This window comes from Lagenorhynchus albirostris, chromosome 19 (genome assembly GCF_949774975.1).
Source record: "Lagenorhynchus albirostris chromosome 19, mLagAlb1.1, whole genome shotgun sequence".
Lineage (NCBI taxonomy): Eukaryota > Metazoa > Chordata > Mammalia > Artiodactyla > Delphinidae > Lagenorhynchus > Lagenorhynchus albirostris.
Genome location: NC_083113.1, coordinates 57,906,109 through 57,923,986, shown reverse-complemented (window position 1 = coordinate 57,923,986; position 17,878 = coordinate 57,906,109). Strand labels below are relative to the sequence as shown.

At 51.4% G+C, this 17,878-nt stretch overlaps 1 protein-coding gene across 5 annotated transcripts in view; it reads left to right on the top strand.

The window, feature by feature from the left end:
- MTHFSD (methenyltetrahydrofolate synthetase domain containing) overlaps positions 1–17,679 on the top strand; it is a 29,844-nt gene extending 12,165 nt beyond the window's left edge. For 2 of the 5 annotated variants that reach the window (XM_060131040.1, XM_060131044.1), the window contains exons 2-8: positions 1,639–1,728; positions 2,442–2,555; positions 4,620–4,733; positions 7,492–7,582; positions 10,705–10,817; positions 11,029–11,154; positions 16,907–17,679. In XM_060131040.1, the coding sequence (XP_059987023.1) occupies positions 1,666–1,728; positions 2,442–2,555; positions 4,620–4,733; positions 7,492–7,582; positions 10,705–10,817; positions 11,029–11,154; positions 16,907–17,383 (1,098 nt within the window). In that variant the 5' untranslated portion in view covers positions 1,639–1,665 and the 3' untranslated portion in view covers positions 17,384–17,679. Of the gene's footprint in view, positions 1–1,624; positions 1,729–2,295; positions 2,410–2,441; positions 2,556–4,619; positions 4,734–7,491; positions 7,583–10,704; positions 10,818–11,028; positions 11,155–16,906 lie in introns of all 5 variants that reach the window. The other 3 variants (XM_060131041.1, XM_060131043.1, XM_060131042.1) reach the window with 3 other exon arrangements.
- Positions 17,680–17,878: the final 199 nt, after the last annotated feature.

The window sequence follows — 17,878 nt, the reverse complement described above, 5'->3', positions numbered from 1 at the left end:
GCAGTGGTTCAGAAGCACAGCCGGGGTCAAGAGGCACCAGCAGTGTTGGCAGGAAGTCCAGGAGGCTCTGGGGCCTGGTTGTGAAGGGCCTGGCATGGCTGCTGTTCCAGGGGAATCTGTGTCTAGCCTGTGGGCATAAGCAGTGGAAACCTTTGGTTCTGGCCCTGAACACCTTAAAACTACACGTAGGGGTTTAACAAATGGCTATAAAATGGGCAAGGGCTGTAAGGCGTACATCAGTAACAAGGTTGGAAACCACCTGTTGCCCATCAGTCTTGAGTAAAATTTGACCTGCCCCCATCGTGGAAAACTGGGCAGCAGCAGAAAAGGATGAGGGTGCTTTTGTATACCGTATGGACCAGTCTGCAGGACAGTAAGTAAATAGCAGAGTTGAAAGCAGTATGTGTAGCTGCATGTATAGCACACCCTCTTAGGGAAAGAGGATGAGGGCAGGAATGGAGTGTCTCCAGGGAGAAGTCTGAGATGCCTGGGGAAGAATTCACTAGAACAACTAGGTGCTCTGATTGCCTTGGGGGAAGGGACCTGGTACTCAGCAGGCCGTGAGGAGAGAGGCTCTTCATTATAGATGCCTTTGTATGTTTTAAAGCTCCATTTACAAAAGAATTAAGCTTTTACAATGTAATTGATTCACAAGACTCAAAGCCACACAATTGCTAAATGTTTATGGCTAGAAGCCAGCTGCCAGCCACATCCCGCCCCCCAGGGTGGTGGCTCCCAGCTCTCTGGCTGCTCCCTTGTGTCACTTTTGAGCAGCCTCCACTCCAGCAGGGGAGACTGAGGACTTGAGAGGTTGAACCTGCCCCTGTTTCCTGCCTGGGTGATGAGGGGTGCCCCGTCACACCAAAGTGATTTGAAACAGACTTCTGTATGAGTGCAGGGATATCCTTTCGGACAAAGGAAAACAAAAATTCAGTGACTATTTTAAAATTGTTTATATGCATGTGCTGATTTTATTTTTTCCTGCTTAACTGGAAAATGCTTTTCATGGTTCTCCATTCCAGGAGGGGCACGTGGTTGGTGTGGATTTTCTTAGGACTTTCCCAGTCACGTCCTTAAGGAATATTCGTTGCCTAAAAGTCCATTACCAAAGCGAGGTCTGGAATAAAGAGTCCCGCAATAAAGGGGGTTGTAGTTGGTAATCCAGAATAGTAGCTGGGTTACGAGTCACTTAGGTCTAAGAGAAGCGAAAAGGACTTACAGCAGGAGTGAAGTAATCACAGCCGTCTCAAGACCCATAGACTGAGACTGAGATCACAGAGACCTAACTGAGCAGAACTGGTATCTCCGCGTGAGGGGTTAGGAATGCTTGGGTCCATGGCTTGGCTTGCGTTTGTTCTCCCGCCCCTGCAGGTTCATAGAACTAGCTTAATTAAACACTTGGGTTACGTTGCGTTTACACTGTGTTTGGACTATAGCAGTTTATTGAGGTGGAAACACTTACCACTGACCCTAGTTTTTCGACGTAGGGATCAGAAGCCCTAGGTTCTGTCTGGCGGGGCAGAGCTGGGGGTGCAGCGGGAGCGGGCGAGCGCTGGGCCCTGGGACTGCTGCGCTATGGGCTTCCTGTCTGTGGGTTTATCAGTCACACCCTTTACTGCCACAGGTGTTTCCAAACAGGACATTCGTGAGCAGATTTGGGACTACATGGAGGCACGAAATCTAGCTGATTTCCCCCGGCCTGTTCATCACAGGATTCCCAACTTCAAGGTACTGAAGCACTCCTGGAGCATTCACAGTGAAAGCAGGATACCCCTAGATGAGTAACAGTGGTAATACAGTTACCTTCCTGCTTCACGGTGGATTTGAACTCGGTGAACAGTGAGTGGTGTGAAATCGGAACCAGCTGGCCGGGGTGTTTTTATGCTTTGAGGTGTCCTTCATCATGTTACTTAACCTTCACTCTCGAGCACCTCTTGCCTTTCTGTGCAGGGTTGGTGGGTGGGTCGTATCTTGCCATGAGGAGGTGCTAAGGCTACTGTTCCCCGTTTGGTACAGAGTGAAATATTTCTCCTGGCTGGAAGCATTCGATGGTTGTGGTGCCTTTTCACACAGTTGGTTCCTAAGGAGTGACGTGCTCTGAGAGGGAGCCCCAGCCAGCGAGGCTGGCTTCTCAGCCCTTTCTACCTAGCTGCTTCCTTAGACATTTCTCGGGTGACCCCAGACCTGGTCTCAGAATCGGCCCCCGCGCCTGTCTGGGGGAGATGCTGGAGCATCAGGCTGAGGGTGGCCCAGGGTGGTGGCCTCTTAGTGACGTGCACTTGCATTTAAAAACAGGGTGCTTCTCGGGCCGCTGAGCATTTCCCACGTTTGCAGGCGTTCAAAATGGCCAGAACCATTAAAGTCAACCCTGACGCACCCCAGAAAAATGCCCGCTTCTTCGTCCTCAACGTAAGTGCACCTCTGTCTATCTGCCTAACCAGGGCTCTTATCTGGCTTGCCAAAACATCAAAGACCTCGCGGTTTTTGCCAGAACGCAGGAGGTTAAAGTGGACCCCGATAAACCGCTGGAAGGCGTCCGGCTGCTGGCGCTGCAGGTAATCCCATTCCCTGAGCCTGAGCCCTGGCTCCTGAGCGGCCCACCTTCCCCAGGGGGCTGGCAAATGTGCATAGTCCCACATTTGGAAAGATGGTGCTTCTGACTCCCTCCAGTGCAGAATGTGTCCTTGGAGTTGTTTTTTCCAGGACGGTCCAGAGCTCTTCCCTTGTCTGTCGGTCTAAAAGTCCTGAACATCTCTGAATTAAAAGAGAAAAGACTTTGAAACCATGACTTTGAGGCATCCCAATTCTAATGTACCTCTCCAGAAGCGAACGATTACAATATATTTCACCTGCTACATTTGTAATACTATAATTCTTCAAAACTTGATAACCCATGAGTAAGAGATCTGAGAAATGAGTCCCCAAAATATATGAATTAGAACAGTGTTTCTTAACGTAGATATAATAGGCCCCTTTTCCAGAGGAAAAATTCCCCCAGGGTTGCTTCAATTTATTATAATTTAATAAGTATAAACATAAAACTTGATATAAAGTATAAGGCTCAGGATCTTATGTGACTGTAAAACCAAAGTAAACATGTAAATTACATATAAACCAAACTATAAAAGCAGTAAAATTCAGATAACATCACTCATTTAAAGTAATGGATGATGTTGTTTTGCTGAAACAAAACACGGTTAACAGTGAGTATAGTGCTGCGTGTGGCAGTGCGGGGTCTGTGGGATTCTGCTGTATGCCACCAGGCCTCGGGTGGTGACTCAGTTTCCCTACAACTCCTGAGAATCCTCGATCTGCGGACGCCTTTCATCCTGTGTGGGAAAGTGCATACCTCGGCAGGCAGGGGCAGCGCGATGCCTACGGCCGCAGACCACACCTGGGGGCACAGCTTCCCAGGCTTGACCCCAGACCTTCATTCGGTTCTAGAACCTGTTCATAGCAAACGCCCTGATGGAGCTTTGAGATCCCTGGGCCTGAGCACACTGGCTGTAAGTCAGCACCCCTGAGGAGCTTTGGAGACTCTTGCCAGTGTCTGCTTCTGAGTCAGGCTCGAGTGGAACTGTACTTTGCTGAGGCTCAGAGCTCCCCAGGGCACTCTGGTGTACAGCCGAGGGGTGATCAGAGTAGTGTGCAGTATACCAGGATCTGGAGACTGCAAATAAAACCACCCACCTCTGTCACACTCAAAAGGAGAGTAGCACGTACTCGTTACTTTTGCTGAAATACTCTTCTCGGGGTTGAAAACCTTTTTTTAATAAGCCAAACTGTGTTTTTATAGGTCTTTTGTTGGTCTCAGGCTGTCATCTCCTGCACAAAAAGTAAAACGTGATTTTTTACATGAAAGAGTTTATAAATTTTATGATTGCCTCATGGCCCACCCCTGAATACTCTGCAGCGGTGTCCTTGGGCCTTGTTTCTCCAACTTTCTTGCGTATCAGGATTACCGGCTGGGCTTGTTAAAGCAGGTTGCTGGGCCCCACAGGGCTTCTGATCACTTCTGACAGGTGTCCAGGGGCTGCTGATGCTGCTGGCCAGGGGCCCCCACTTTGAAAACCCCTGCCCTGGGGCTCGCAGTAGGTATTTGAGAACTAAATAGAAGAAGACGGTTATCAACACAGGTCAATATAAAATACTAATTGTAATGAGCACTGATCTCTCAGACTGTGATTTATTGAGCAGCAAACTAGATATAAGTGCTTGACGGGGTAGTGTTTTTAATGTGGCTGTGTAATGCCAGCTTCAAGATAAAACATCCCTGTACCTGGATAGTGCTTAATGCTGGGAGCAGAAGGCCCAGGAAGGTCGTCAGGATTTGCATTGTCATTTTCACCTGTAAGCATTGTGAATGGCAAGTAGAGTTGAGTCAGCGAGTTTTACAAACCTCCTGCCCCTTTATTCTGAGGCGGGGTAGTGCAGCTGCTTTAAGTAAAATGGGCCCCCTGTATTATTCACTTGGGTTTGCAAAGCAACTCATCTCCTTGGCACACACCCCAAAATACAGGTAATAGTAACTTGCTTCTGTTCCTGAAATGTTAAAAGTATACACAAGAAAGTTCCCATCTTAAATTTTGTAATTTATCGATTGTCTTTTCTTTTAAAAGAGCAAAAAAACATTGTTGGTTCCAACACCACGACTGAGAACGGGGTTGTTTAATAAGATCACACCACCCCCCGGGGCAACTAAAGACATCTTGAGAAAATGTGCCACCTCTCAGGTAAGTGTGAAAAGCAACACCGGCCACAGGGAAGAGCCGTTCTCAGCGTTGGCTTCTGGTGAGTTAGAACAGTGTAAATGCACCAGAGCTGAAACCTGTGTTTAACAAAGCCAAGTGAAGAGTGATGTTAAGTGTTCAGCAATCTCGTCATTACAGGAGCCAAGCAGAAAAACTGCCTGTAACTCGGTTTTTCTCTTGCACTAAGCTGAGAAATAGTAAATTCCCCCATTAATTAAGAAAAGGGAAAGCCAGTTTTCCAGTACTCTGACGCCCTCTGGTGTTAACTTTTGATGCTGTTCAGTGCCCTGTAGCATTTTCTCAGATGCCACCAGAGCAAATGGGGACACGGGGTAGAATTTCCAAAATATGTTCAATTGGAAATTGCCTCAGCAAGTGCTAAAGTAATAATGGCTTTAGTGATTTAGCAGTATGATTTTCTTCACTACCTCACGATACCATAAAAGCAGGGTGTAAATGTCACATTAGACTGCCTTATAATGGAATTTGTCTAGTATTTTAGAGATGAAGAAATAGAATCTGGTGACTTTCCAGAGTTCTAGAGTTGACCCCAGGTCATTTGATTCCTAATCCGGTGGGAAGAAGAAATAGGGCATCAAGATGTTCCTTTTAAAAAGGGATTTTCCACTTAAGTTTAGTGTATAAAAAGTGAATGCTTTATCGTTATTTATTGATAACCTGTCTTATTGCAAAAATAGAATTTGATGTGGCATACAAAAATATATATAATAAAGTAACATAATAAAATACATGTAGGAAAAAGAACAAAGGGAAAATAAATGCAGAAAAATAAGAGATAACCCTGGTTCTGGTCAGTGTTCAAAGTGGCCACCCCGTGATCCTTTGCAGTTGGCGGTTGTGGCCACAGATCTGAGCCCATACTTCCGCGAGCTGGCAGGGAGTGTGATCTGTTATAACGGGTAGGTTCCGGACAGCGAGAGCAGCCCCTTTCCACGCATTGAGGTCCAGGTCAGACGTGGCCGTGGTGCTGGTGTAGTGGTCTGTGTCACCCTTAACAGCACCCCACTCCCCTCCGAAGGGTGACCGACATGGGGCTCGTTGCCAGGAGGCCCTGTGAGGTGCCGGCACTGGCTGGTCCCGGCCAGCGTAAAGCCAGACCAGCTCTCACAACTGAGCTTGCGCACAGATTGAACTGTGCTTGGGCTCTGTCATATCATGAGATACCGGATGGAAATCAGAGATCCAGGGCCATGAACCTCAGAATGACAGAGCGCGGGTAGAAAAAACCAAAGATTTTTGTTTTCTTTGTGGCAGAGGAAAAATGGCAAAGGAGAGAGAGAGACTCTTAAAGCCACGTCTAACGCAGATGCAAATTTAGTACGATTATTATTTAGGTTGCCAAAGCTTAGTGGTGAAATGCCGCCACCGTGCGTGTCACTGTAGGAGACTGTGATGTAGGCTTACTTCATGGCAGATAAGACTCTGAGTTTGTCCCTCAGCCCCCTGCCACGGCCACACCCCAGCCACCTGTGTGTGCCATCCTGGTCTTTGTATTTACTCTGACTCAGGAGTGTTCTGGTAACCACCCCAGGGGGCAGGCAGAAAGGTCTGTTAACTGCCTCATAAGTCCCTCTGCCCATCCGGTGACTCTTGGTTGAATAGAACAGGATCTTGGAGAGTCAGGGTGACTCCTGGTTGCTCACACTGTGTCTGGTCAGACTGAGCAGGTGAGGCTGAGCCCCCGAGAGAAGAGGGGGCCTGACAGGTTACAACACAGAAAACCCCAGGCAGGTGCATGCTCCCCAAGGCTGCCAGGCACCAAGCGCCCTGAAACAGGCTTGAGGACATGGGCCGTGGGCAAGAGACCTGCCTGCGTGGCCACTGTGAGCTTAACGAAAGACACGCTTTCCTGCAGTGGGCACTGCGGGCCGATGACTGCGGTTTGATGGCTGGGAGGCCCCAATCATGGTACCGATCCTATAGGGACTTGTCACGTGCTTGTCAACTGGGCACCATACCACATCCAGCGACCACTGCTGCCGGGTGCTGGGCCGTGCCGCATCCTCCTCTGGTTTCCGAGATTCCCCTGTCGCCCGTTATCAGAGTCATGGCCCCAGGAGCCTCCCTGTGCTTTGCACCAGGCCTCCATCAGTCAGCATAAGTGGGTGTGCTTTGGGTGCTCTTTGGTTGAATAATTAATATGTTAGGAGTGACCAGCTGTTCACGCAGAGCGAGGCCTCCAGTGTTTCACGGTGAACTAATATGTCACACACGCTTAATGGCCATGTCTTACATGCTAGACGCTTTACCTGCGCTCTGTCATTTCATTCCAACATGTCGGACGAGGCAGGGCTGGTATCCCTGTCTTCCAGAGGAAGAGACTGAAGCTCAGAGAGTTTCCTCCTGTTGAGGCCACAGAGGAGAGGGACCTGGACCCAGTTCCTTGTGACTCCCGAGCCTGCATTCGAATCACTGGGCTCTCCTGCCTCTTGGAGGAAAATGATTTGTTGAATATTATGAAATGAATATCCTAGTCATTGTGCTATCAGTTCCTCCTGATGTCTTTCCTGGGGAAGAACTGTGGGGAATTGTCTTAAAATGGTTCTGATCCATGGTTTTCCTGAGCTGCTGCTTCCGTGATGCTGCGTGTTTGCTGTGGGGTGGTGCACGTGCTTGCTTCCCTCGGGAGGCTGTTCAGACCCTGAGTGCATCTCCCCGTGGGTTATGAGACGGTTGGCCTCTCTGCCAGGGAGCTTTCAGGCCGCGTGTCTGTCCACAGGGCGTGAGGAACTACAGCACTCCCGTGGGCTTGGATTCCAGGGTCCTTGTGGACTTAGTGGTCGTGGGGTCCGTGGCTGTTTCTGAAAAAGGTAAGATTAAGAACAGAAACTCTCGGATGTGACCACTTACCCTGCAGCCTGCTGTTCCCCCAGCGCTCTGGTCGCCTTTCAGACGTTGATGGTGAGTGATTTCAGCTTTCTGGACGTGTGCCTGGCCTGCATAACCACTGCGTCTATCACTCATTTTGAAGAATTAACTCGGTCCCTCCCACTCTCAGTCCCACTCAACACCTTTACAGCATTTTCACTTTTCATAACAGGAAAAATAAAGTGAGATAATCTCTCTTCAGGTGGTGAAAGATTTCCCCTCTGTTCTTAAGTTAACTGGAACTGGAGCTGAACTTATTTGCAGTGCGTCAGTAAATAGTTGTTTTTGGAGAGCCTCCAGTAAGTGGAGAAACGTTGGGTTCTGAAGCTCTTTTTTTGTTGTGAAGCAGCAGCCTCCTGGACAGTGCGGGGTGTCCTGAGCCTGCCTCTGAGGGCTGGAGCTTCACCCTGCACGCCTGTGAGCAGGGACAGGGTGGGTCACTATGCCAGCCTCTGCCCTGGGCTGAGCCGCCCTCAGGACTCGTCTCTGGGGTTCCCTAGGGCCTCTTCCTCTCTGCCCTGCTCTGCCCCAGGCCCAGCTGGGTGCTGTTGGAAACGAGCTGCTGATTCTGCGGCAGGATGAGCACATTGCAGAGCTGCGCTCGTGTGGTGTGGTTGGGACCCCCACCCTCACTAGGAAAGCCTTCTCTCTCCTCCCTTCCCGCCAAGAGAATGTCCTGAGATGCTCATCCTCAGATCTCCCTTTGGAAGTTAGTCGGCCAAAGCCAGGTTCTTCCTTCAGTAGAGGTTCCGAATAAACAGTTGGCGAGCAGTGCTCTGAATCATTCGTTCTGAACCCTGAGCGTCGTGTTTTAAATGTTGGCCTTTAATACCATCACTTTAAACTTACTCTTTTCCCAGCTCCTGCTCTGAGCTACTGTGTGAGATGCTTAGGAGTGAGATGTTACAGGTCTTTATTCCTTGTTTTCCTTGTACTCACAGTTACAGATAGATGCTTTACCTGTGTCCTCAGGGACGGGTACACGTGAGCACATGTGTGCCCACTGTGTGCCACATGCCAGGCCGGCACTGAGTGGACTCTGCTGTGGGTCCTCGGTGGGTAGGTGGAGCAGACATGAGAGCTGAGCTACAATACGACGTGCTCAGTGCTGGAAACAGAAGCCGGGGTGGACGTAGGCGGGCTCAGAGGAGGGACTCGCCAGCTTGGAGCAGGGTGACCTCAGAAGAGGCCTCAGGGTTGGCTCCTGCGTGCCAGGTGTGTTCGAGGCAGGCGGGGCAGGACGGGGAGAGGGAGTGCCGTGGTCACGTAGCACGGCCCTCTAGTGTCTGGGGCTGTCCTTCCAGAGACCAGAGGCCAGATGCCGGGAACTGGGCTGTACTCTTTTGGCAGTGGGAAGTTAGCAAAGATTTCTTCTTTTAAAAGGACGTCAGGAGTTCTCTTTTTTTTTTTTTAACATCTTTATTGGGGTATAATTGCTTTACAATGGTGTGTTAGTTTCTGCTTTATAACAAAGTGAATCAGTCATACATAAACATATGTTCCCATATGTCTTCCCTCTTGCGTCTCCCTCCCTCCCACCCTCCCTATCCCACCCCTCCAGGAGTTTTCTTTTTTAATTCAGGATGTATGAAAAAGAAAACAATGTTTTGTAACTGTCACTGTTTAGATAACCCCCTAATTAAAACAACAAAATCACCATGCATGTGTTTAAAAAAGGTGGATAGCACAGAAAGCGTTGCCTGGCCACTTTCCCTCTGCCTGTCCCCTGATGCCCACAGAAGTATCAGCTTGTGTGGTGTGAGATACAGGCATCTCGAGTGTTCTGTGTGTGGGCTGCACGTTCATCCTGGTTCTGTTTCTGCACTGACAGTGCGCTGTGCCCTGCTGCTGCTGCGTCTGTGTCTCCAAGGGCTCTGCCCGTCAGCACAGAGCTCAGCCGCCTCCTGTTCATCAGACCTGACTGATATACATTTAAGTTATCTCCAGTGTTTGTTTCGGTCTTTCCCTTGCAAATACCGCCAGAATGAGGTGTCGTCTTATCGTATGCTCTAGGGGTACCTTTGAGGACCACCTGTGGGGTGATTCCTAAGAGAGGAATTGCCGGACCAAAGGGTTTTTAAATCCTGATGGATGTGGCCGAATTACCCACCAGAAAGTGTGCCCACCTCACGTCCCCACCCCTCTGCGTGCCTCTCTCCCTCTTCTGTGAATAACTAGAATTATCCCACCTCAGTTTCTGCGTCTGATAGTGAACAGTGGTATTTGAGTTGCCTCTTCATTGGCATCTGGTTTGGGTGAGCTTGAACGTTTCTCCTGTGTTCACTGTCCGTCCGCCCGTCTCTCTCTGGACTCTTTGTACCGTTTGCTGTTCTGCTATTGAATTGTCTTCCTCTTGCTTCTTAATGTGCACGGTTGAAGGCTTTTCATTGTAAGAGGAGCTCAGTCAGGTCTGAATCTTACAGGACGCGTGAGTGATGGTGCGTACACGCTTGCTGACGATGCTGACGTTACACGGAAGTCAGAGCTCCCGGCTGGCCTGGGCGTCCTGCCAAGCAGAGTAGCTGGACTCGGCGGGGAGCTGGCAGCGTGCTAACGTCCCCTGTCCGCTGTCCTGCGTTCTTTTCTCCTGCTTAGCTTGTCCTTCAGCCTCAGAGGATGAATCCTTTTCTTGTGCCGCATTTGTGAATTTGAAAATAGCACTAGTGCTGCTTAAACCGCCTCCTTCCAAGCTGTGGGGCTGCGCTGGGTGAGTCCGTAGTGCTTTTACAAGGCAAGGCTGTGCTGTCTCACAGCCACGTCCCTGATCTAGACTTCCTGCTTTCGCTCCATGATGAAAAAGATTTGCCTTTAGTAGGAATTTGTCCTTAGTGTTTTTAAAAACTACTGTTTCACTACTTGTAGACGTAAAGCTCCCATAAATGCAAGCGCAGTTTCCTTGGTAAAGGAGAGGTCTGTGTTGAAAAGGCTCCACGCTCACTTCACTGTGTGTGAACCGCTGTGTGTGGCTCTTCCTCTGTAACTCCTCTGAGTCCACGATGAGAAACGTAATCCTGCGTGGTTCCCCAGACCCCACAGAGACATTGATTCTCTGCATTGTTCTTAGGCTGGAGAATTGGGAAGGGAGAAGGCTATGCCGACCTTGAATACGCCATGATGGTGTCGATGGGAGCGGTCAGCCAGGGGACGCCAGTGGTCACCATCGTCCACGACTGCCAGGTGCTTCCTGGGAACAGGCCAGCAGGGTCTCCGCCTTCACTCCATGCTGTGTCGGGCATGGCGTCGCTCAGCCAGGCTGGATTCGCTTGGTGTGGCAGCTCGGCCTTGCCCGTGATGGGTTTGGGGGACACCACACTTCCACCCAGCGGTGCAGCCAACACAGCTGGGGCCGTATCCCTGTCCGCTCCTTCACCTGCTTCTGTTTGACCAGGTTGTCGACATACCTGAAACACTCCTTGAGGATCACGACCTCACCGTGGACTATATTCTCACTCCAACTCGAGTCATCACCACGGGGTGTGAGCGCCCCAAGCCAACAGGGATCGTGTGGTCCAAGGTGGGTCACCGTGGTGTGGAGCGAGGCCCGTGGCTTGTAGGCACCTCCTCTTTCCCTGCGTTCTCTGTCTGGCATGGCGGCTGCCCCCAGGCCTGCATGGCTGTGCGTTAGAGTCACCCACGAGTTTCTGAACATTTCTGCTTCTGGATCACAGGCTCCAAGCATGGGCTGGAGAATCTACTTTGCAAACCTGCTGGTTCTGACGAGCAGGCAGGGTTCAAGGTCTCTACACGACACCAGCTCTAGGCAGCGGGAAGTGACCAACTCAACTAGGAGAGCTGATGCCTTGAGTCTGTTTGCCCGCTGGCTTTCACTGCTAAGAGCTGTCTTCTGCCGTCCCAGCTCTGCATGGTCCTAATCATCAGTCTGTCCTTTTGCAAACCCAGATTTTCTTACTACCGTCTGCATCTCCATGCAGAACCGAATTGGGTAGGAGGCAGTACCCAAAGCCTTCATAAGCTGATGCCGTGGTGACTTGCATCTCCAGAACAGGCAGTGGCATGGACCGCAGAGTGGTCTGCAATTGGAGTTTGACCCCAGAAGCCAACCTGTGGGTTTTGATGCCATCTGCTGGTAAATAGCCAGAATTACTGAGAAAACTGGAGAAGTTGTGCTCTGTTTGCATTGAAACTCCTGGTCAGCTTAGCATGTTTGTCCCTGTTTCACATTCCTTAAACCTGAGTCATCCAGAGCTGGAAGGCCTCCTTCCTGGGGGCGTGGGAGTCAGCAGCATCCACCTCCCCTCCGAGGATGAGCCCTGTGCTCTCACCGCACCCTGAGGGCTTCCCCACAGATGCCCGCGCTCCTGCCAGGAGAGCCCCTGAGGAGAGCAGAGGGGAGCACATGAGACCCTGAGCTGGGGTGTGGGACCGTCCATGTGCACCCTGAGCACCGGGGAGAAGGCGCAGCATCCTTCACGACTATGAAAGCATCTCTCGGGACAGTTAGAACTTGGGCTTCCCCAGAATTCAGGCCCACAGCCTCCCTTTGAATGGCGACTGGCATACAGGCCGTGGGAGCGAGGTGGCTGTGCTCAGAGGTGAGCACGCGGTCTGGGGAGGATACGTCACAGGGGCGGCCACAGCGAGGCTGCAGGTGCCCTGGGGCCAGCACTTCATAGCTGAGGGCCAGCTGCAGCGCAGGCTGGGAGGATTCTGGGGGCCTCTCCGGGGAGAGAGAGTTGGTTGCCTTGGAGAATAGGCGTGGTTACAGTCTGCAGATTTTAACAAGAAAAATACAAAGAAAGCAACAAATTAGGTTATCAGCTGTGTTAGATGAATATAATCCCTCTGAGATGAAAGGAAACCAAGTTCAAGCACAGCTTCCTGAGACACGTCAGCCTGCTCATCGGGGTGTCGGCTTGTTCATCCTCTTCCCGAAGGATGCTAATCGTTAGTGAGGCCTTGGCGAGAATCCCTAGCTTGTAAAAGGCCATTTCTTACTTTGGGTCCTGTGTTCTCAGTTCCGCAGTGCAGAGCGATGGGTCCTGTGAAGGCAAGGACTCTCTCCAGCCCCTGGGGTTCTGTCTTGGCCTTGCTCTGTGTGCAGCCAGAGTGCGTTTTCATTGACTTTGGGGACAAAGTCCCTAATTCCACTGAAGATTTTTGTTTGTTTGTTTTTGCGGTACGCGGGCCTCTCACTGCCATGGCCTCTCCCGCTGCGGAGCACAGGCTCCAGACGCGCAGGCTCAGCGGCCATGGCTCACGGGCCCAGCTGCTCCGCGGCGTGTGGGATCTTCCCGGACCGGGGCACGAACCCGCGTCCCCTGCATCGGCAGGCGGACTCTCAACCACTGCGCCACCAGGGCAGCCCTGCGCTGAAGATCTGAGGAGGTGGGGGGCAGTTCAGTGCTGGGTGTAGTGCTGTTTCAGGGTGGCTCTTTGTTTGGCACATACCGGTAAATCCTTCTGTGATGCTCTACCCAGAGACTCGCCATGTAGGGATCAGACTCTAGGAATTTGCCTCTTGTCTTTATCATTGGAATATCTGGAGTCCCCTTTTTCTTCTAAACACTGTAGCCCTCCCAGATGCAATGTTTTGAAATAGGTACCAAATGTGATGCTTTTTTTTTTTTAACTCATTCTTAATACACAAAGACTGTACAGCATTTGATTTTCCAGCCTTTGCTCCAGCTTCTCAAGAAATGTGAGTACTGCCCCAGCCAATAGACTGATCTGATATGGACTCTGTTTCCAGCTCCAGTCACTTCAGACAGTGGGTCTCCTCGACCCACCTTCTAAGTCTTGCAAGAGACTAACGTGATTTTTATGGAAGTTGTAGTTCTCATTAGAAATACTTCTGGTGTTTCTGTTTAACTTTGCCAGCAGCTGCTCCAGCACATCCTGGCGTTATAGAATGAGATCATCCCTCCCCAGCACCTTATCTTCTGGTCAAGGGAAGTGAGAACCAGAAAGAAAAGCAATTTATCCCAGAGTGTAGCCCCGGCGTGTGGCGGAGGGAGGTCAGAGCCAAGTGTCTTCTTGGGCTGGCAGCAGATGCGTCGAGAGTCAGATTTCTGATTGTATTGGGCTTAGCGAGCATTTCTAGGGAACAGGTTTAATTTAATGTCTAAAGGGAACATATATTTAGAAATGACTGCCGTCTGCATGCTTCAGCAAAAAGGGATCGTAGCGCACAGAAAAAATCTATTTTGCTTTACACTTGCTTTTTAAATGGTATGATTAGTTACAGAAGGGCATGCATTTTTTTGCTTGATTAACAAGCAAAATCTTCCATTTCACATGGCAAATAGACAAAACCTAACAAATGTTCCTAATTGCCAGCCAGGAAAAATAGAGAGCCGCAGTGTGGGTCCCGTGTGGGTGTCCAGCCCGTCCACTCGGCTCTCAGAAGCCTGTCGGCTGCAGGGCCACCATCAACCTACGCCATCCCGTGAGGAGCACATAGGTGGCAAATGGCTGGGAAAGTGGCAGAGGCCCCCTCATGGTCAGGGAGGTTTGTCCTCTAGAGCTCGCGGGGTGGGAGTGGCGTGGAGAGGGAGCTGACACTGGGCTTTGTTGTTCCAAAGGACATACCGCTCTCAGGACGAGCAGCTTTACGTAAAAGCCTCGCGTTTCTGTGTTTCTGTTGCCAAGGATCCCTTGGTGTTGGCCAGTGTGGCGGTGCTGTGGGCTCAGTTCACAGTGTGTGCTGGAAGGCTTTCCTTATCCTGCAGCTGATTGCAGCTTGTATGTGCGCCAGCTTGGGATCAGGTAGCTCCCGGGGACGTGCACAGAAGGATGCGTGTTTGCTTCACACACGTTTTAGGGTGGATGTCTGCTGCCTGAGCGTGGAGCCTCACCCCGTGGGTCAGCCTTCATGAGAACACGCACCTCTGCCTGAGGCAGCCCTGTGGGTCCAGTGGGCACTTCGGGGGTGCTCATCTGGCCACAGTGGGCCCAGCGGATGCACGGTGTTTCCCAGGAGGTGTGGCCTGGTGGCTCCCGCTGCTGGTGCTTGGACTGGGGTAACGTTTAGTTCTCATACAAGGACGTAGTCACACTTTTTCTCTGATTGTAATTACAGTTTTAAATTTGATCATTCTTTCTCAATGCTAGATCCAGTAACTTAAGAAGTCCCCAAGAATCTAATTATGACCGGTTTAAGTCTGCTCCTAGGTACTTTGAAAGAATGCAAGAATGTGACCTCCTGAAGAAGGCAGAAGAGGGACGTGGCAGGGGGTTGGGTTGGCCAGACGCGCATTGTCTTTGGGATTCTTTGGGAACTGGAGCCTCTGGAGGACTGGTCTGTGAGTTTAACCACCTGCAGATGAGTCAGTTCAGGAGATGGCAGAGGGTCAAGTGGAGGAAGATTCCCTTTGATCAGGAAGAGTGGCTCCGTCTTGTGGGTGTCTCCGAGGCATAGACGTGGTTTTTGTTTCTCTCTTTGTATCTGAACAATGGGAAACATGAGAAGGAGGGAGTTTTTCTTTGCGCTAAGAGTGTGCTCTGTTCTGAAGACCCGAGTGGTCGGGTGCCCCCGCAAGGCTCCTGACTTGGCTGTGCCGGGGACAAGGGCAGCATCTGGCTGGGGAGAGCTCTGACCCTCAGGCAGGGCTTTGCTGCGGGGGAGAGCATCATCTGCACAGCACTGGGAGAGACGACCAGGACGAAGTTGGTGAGGGTTAGCAGCCTGTAGGTTTGTGAGAAGATACGTGCCGTGCTTAGGTGTTCGTGTTTCTTTAAATCTTATTCTGATCTGTTGATTCTCAGCCTGGGACCTGTGTGCCTCTTGCGGATTGTAGGTCCGGGAACAGGTGCTGGGAAATTGTACAGAGACTTGTGGTGGAGCCCTTCTTGGGAGGGAACCCCAGCTTCTCTCCAGGGTCCCTGACACCCCGACAAGGATAAGAACCATTGCCCTAAGTTACATAGGCTTCTGAATATGTTGAGAACACTGGTGCTAGTTGAACTATTTTTGTAGAAGAGTTACAGCTGTCCGCCTTGTGTGCTGATCTGTGTTCTGATGGACCCACATCTGTGGGAAGCCCGTGTTTGGACCATTGCTTGCCTCTTGGTGACTGATTTTTTTTTTTTTCCTGCCATGCTGCACAGCTGTGTGGGATCTTAGTTCCCCAACCAGGGATTGAACCCATGCCCTCAGCTGTGGAATCATGGAGTCCTAACCACTGGACGGCCAGGGAATTCCCTTGGTGACTGATCATTTACATGCTTTGTGCCCCAAACAGAAGACAGAAACCATCTCTAAAGAATGAATTATTGAAAAGAACTAAGCATGGCTTTCTGTTTCATTTCTGCCTTGGGATTCCTTAAGAGAAGACAGGCACTTCTGCCCCAGGCTCAGCCCCCAGTGCCCCTGCCCCACAGGACGGAGCCGTGGGTGTCCTGTTCAGGCTTCACCTCGAGTATTGGGGCGCTTCTGTCACCGCCATTGCCATGGGTGCTCAGGAAACACTTGCTGATCAATTTGACCAAAAAGCCAAAAGTGTCTTTTGTGTAAAAGTCTTTCTCTTTGAGATGTAACATTGTATGTGGGATTCGTTATTTTGTAGCCTGATCACCCTTTGCTAGAAAGTGTTCTTTCTCCATGTAGCATTCTGTTTCACATTCGCCTTGTCTGTGCTTTTTCCCGGAGGTCTGGATGGGTTTGGCCCTTAATTAAGGGGTGCGAGGTGTGGGGTGGGGGGAGGCTGAGAAGGAGATCCCCACGGCCCCATTAAAGACCTCATCCCACCCAAAGGTGTAGGTTGGGGAGGAGACGGGTGTGGAAGCAGAAACCGCCCCATTATCCTGGGGTCCCCAGGGCGGTTGCCATCTGTGACCCTGTAACCCTCATACCAGTGATCTTAGCTCCTCCCCTTTTTTCTTTTAAGATTTTTTTTTTTGATGTGAACTTAAAGTCTTTATTGGATTTGTTACAGTATTGCTTCTCTTTTATGTTTTGGTTTTTTGGCGGTGAGGCATGTCACATCCACACCCCCTGCCTTGGAAGGCCAAGTCCCAACCACTGGGCCGCCGGGGAAGCCCCTAGCTCTTCGCCTTCTGCGCAGGAAGCCGTGGCTGGCTGCCCTCTGGGCCCCCAGGAAGACGGAGGAAGCCGTCCGGTTCCTGCAGCAGCCACGGCCTGTCTGGCAGACACAGAGTGGCAGATGGAGATGGCTGGCCTGAGTGGACGGAGGCTTCCACGAGCATGTGGGGCAGAGGCCCCTGAGTGACTGCTTTCTCCTCCCTTGTCACCAAGTCATGGTCCCTTTTGGACACCTCAAGAATCTGGAACTGCCTTGCTTTTTCAGATCAGCTGTGAGATGATGGGGAAAATGCCAGTCCTCAGAAGCCTGCGCTGCCGAGAGGAGCAGGCCGGGAAGGACGTCACCCTTCGGGATACACACCGGGGCCTGCCACGTGCGCGGGCCGCCCTGAGCACCGTCAGAAGCCCGCGGGAGCTGCCCTCGCTGGAATCGAGCTCCTGGCAGGGGGACGATGTGCCTTCCAGCACTGTTTACGTTGGGAACCTCCCCCGGGACGCCCGGGTGAGTGAGCTGAAGCGAGCCCTCAGCGCACGGGGCGCGGCGCCCTCACGGCTCACTTGGCAAGGGCCACAGCGTGGGGCCTTCCTCCACTACCGGGACCCGGACGAGGCCTGGCAGGCCATCTCCCGCTTGCAGGGCTTCTGTCTGGGCGCCAACACAGTGAGGGTGGCGCTGGCCAGGCATCAGGGGGCCAGTGGCCCGGCGGGCGGCCGCACTGGAGAGCCGCACCCTGACCCGTGACAACATCCCGCTCCAGCCCCGGCGAGCTTCAGGACCTGGCACAGCGGGTTGTGGTGGAGCTGTGCTGCACGAGCTGCCTTGAGTTCAGTCCTCTCCTGGAAGTCAGAGCTTCAGCTGCTGCCTGGTGTCTCCTGAGGAGCAGGGAAGTCAGCCGTAATATGCTTCCCATCTTCTGAAGGCAGAAAGGTCCATGTTCAGGCTTTGACTTATCCTGGGCCTTCAGCCTGCTGGGTGTCTCAGCCCTGCTGGTGTCTTGGTTTAGGGGACTGAGTGGGCAATAAACAAGTTGGAGTAAATGCTGACTGCAATTTAGGGGAGTCTGTGTTTTGAACTTGAGAGGCGTGGGAGATTAAGAGAAGGTGGACAGAGGACCAGCTGCAGAGGCGTGGCGGCTCAGAACCAGAAGACATCCTTGTGTTCCTGGCTCCTTGGCCTGGCACTGCTAGAAGGGAAAAGATGCGCTCAGCTCGCAGAAGCCAGGTGGTTCAGTCCCCT